The sequence below is a fragment of the Halyomorpha halys genome, unplaced genomic scaffold (assembly GCF_000696795.3).
Source record: "Halyomorpha halys isolate HHAL.00 unplaced genomic scaffold, Hhal_1.1 Scaffold406.1, whole genome shotgun sequence".
Classification (NCBI taxonomy): Eukaryota; Metazoa; Arthropoda; class Insecta; order Hemiptera; family Pentatomidae; genus Halyomorpha; species Halyomorpha halys.
The window spans coordinates 363,379-365,614 of NW_027114496.1; the positions used below are offsets into that span (position 1 = coordinate 363,379).

Sequence of the window (2,236 nt, forward strand, 5' to 3'; positions counted from 1 at the left end):
ACCTCTAGAACATAAGTGGGTGTAAGGTTTTGTTGGGATAAATATAGAATTCATAACAGGATGACCAGTAGCAGCCAGGCCTTCAGTCTTCGAGAGGAGGTTGGATTTCCCATTGAGGAAGTTGTAAGTCACTGCTCCTGTCGGTAACTGGGAGTGGAATTATATAAACCTTTTTTGATGAAGTCTTTTATTTATTCCATCTGTAGTTCCTGATGCAATTTGCTGTTTCTTACAAACCAGGGGGCATCCACAGCGATTAAAAGCCACTATTTAAGTAAAAGGCCAACGAAAATTCCTTGCCAAGTAATGGTGGTTTCCCCAGTTTATCAATTTACAAATATTGCATACTTGTAAAATTGATTTAGCAGTTTCAATAAATAAAATAATTTTGTGCCCTCCTGTTACAGCTACCAGCCCCTCTGGAAGAACCCAGGCCTACATTGGTCTCATCACCGGAGTCCTGGCAGTGGTCGTACTCCTCCTGGGCTGCACAGTAATCCTCATGATCCGCCGAGGCAGGAAGAAGGTTGCGCTCCTCCACAAGCACCAAGCTCTGGGCACGAAGCCAGGAGTGACTATCAACATGAAGGAGCTGAAGATGTCCACTCCAATCATCAACAAGGGCTCGGTGAGACCAAAACCCTACGGTCACATGCCAGGCGAAGAATCGGAGGACTCCGAGAATTCATCAGTCTACCACGAGCCCTACAAACTATTGTCGTCGAACAAGCAAGAGTATGGCTCACTCATAAAGAAAGATACCATTACCACCAGCAAGAGTGCCGAGTATAATACAGGTAAGATTACATTTAGTACTTTCATCATTTATTTTTAATAAAATTATTGTTTTTTAAATTTTTTAATTGTATTAAAAATTTGTAATCAGTTACAACAATACTTTATTTTTTAATTAATACAATCTTATAATGCTTTTAAATGCCAAGCGATGATATATCGTTGCTATTCCTATTGCAAATAGCCCGAGAGCTTGCAAAAGTTTATTTTAGTTTTCTAAAATTACTGTAAACACTAATTTTTCCGTCATTTAGATATCCTAAATTTGTTTAAAAAAAAAAAGTATCCTTTTAAATTTCTTTGAAGTAGATTTTAAATGAGTTTAAAATTATTCTACTCGCTGACTTAATATAATGTATGTACATATATTATATTAAGTAAGCAGACAGAAAATAAATAAACGATGCAACCGAAGTCAACTTATACTTACATATCCCAAGATATATTGCTTATAAAATATTCACTGTTCATATTTACGACTTTATTGTCAGAGGAAAGTAAACATTTATTGAACATAAAGACGAAACATCTTATTTCCAACCGATCCTCAAGTTTTCTTTAATATTTAATTTTTTATTGGCATTTATTTTGTATTTTTTTCTTTATAATATCGTATTTACAGAGACAATTTTTTTTTTTTTTTTTACGCAGATTTATGTGAAGTTATGATACCCATTAATAATCATTCATAAATAAATATTAACCAGAAAATAAATCATATTATACAATATGATTTTTTTATATGTCTCAGAAAATAATTGTCTGAGTTCAAAACCAGAATTTAATTTCTCTCAAAGGTAGAAAAAACAGAAAGGAAAAAGGAGAAACTATTGTCCTGAGTATCTGTAAAATGTCATTTGGCGAAATCCTCAAAGCCGGTATAATACGCCCCCTAATTCACTACACTCTTTTCTCTAGCTTCATTTTTTATTTGTTTTAACCTTTCTTTTTAACGTCTTACCTTCTTATTTGAATTTAATTTCTTGTTTCTTTTCCGCTGGCTTTTACTGATTTTTTTTTTACTCCCTTTTTGCATTTTTAAACTGAATTTGGTTTTTGGGTATATGTTGAATTGTTGTCGTGGTTAGGTTTGTTGTCTACATCACAAATTTTTTTTTTAAAGATTAACAGATGAAAATTGAGTTGAAAAAGATAAAGTAGTTTATAATTCAGCAAATGTATGTACAAAACCCTATTTTTTCCTCATGTTGTATTTAAGACCCCAATTTATTTCTTAAGTGGCGGTATGATGAATTCCGCAATTTCATCACTACTGTTTTAACTGGTGGTATAATCAAGAAAATTCTCCTCCAGTAATTTGAACACTGGATTTCAAGATTTGTTTTTTAATACGAGTCTTAATTTCCAGATCAGGCCGGGGGTGCCTTATATGATTAATATATACAGTCTGATTTAGTTTTAACAAGTGACAAAAGTCGGA

The 2,236-nt window shown here is 33.1% G+C and overlaps 1 protein-coding gene across 1 annotated transcript in view; it reads left to right on the forward strand.

Moving 5' to 3' along the window:
• Positions 1-2,236, forward strand: part of LOC106682327 (discoidin domain-containing receptor 2) — a gene marked incomplete at its 5' end in the record, with an annotated part of 358,564 nt that overhangs the window by 311,295 nt on the left and 45,033 nt on the right. The window contains 1 exon segment of the mRNA XM_067051700.1: positions 408-797. Within this exon segment, the coding sequence (XP_066907801.1) occupies positions 408-797 (390 nt within the window).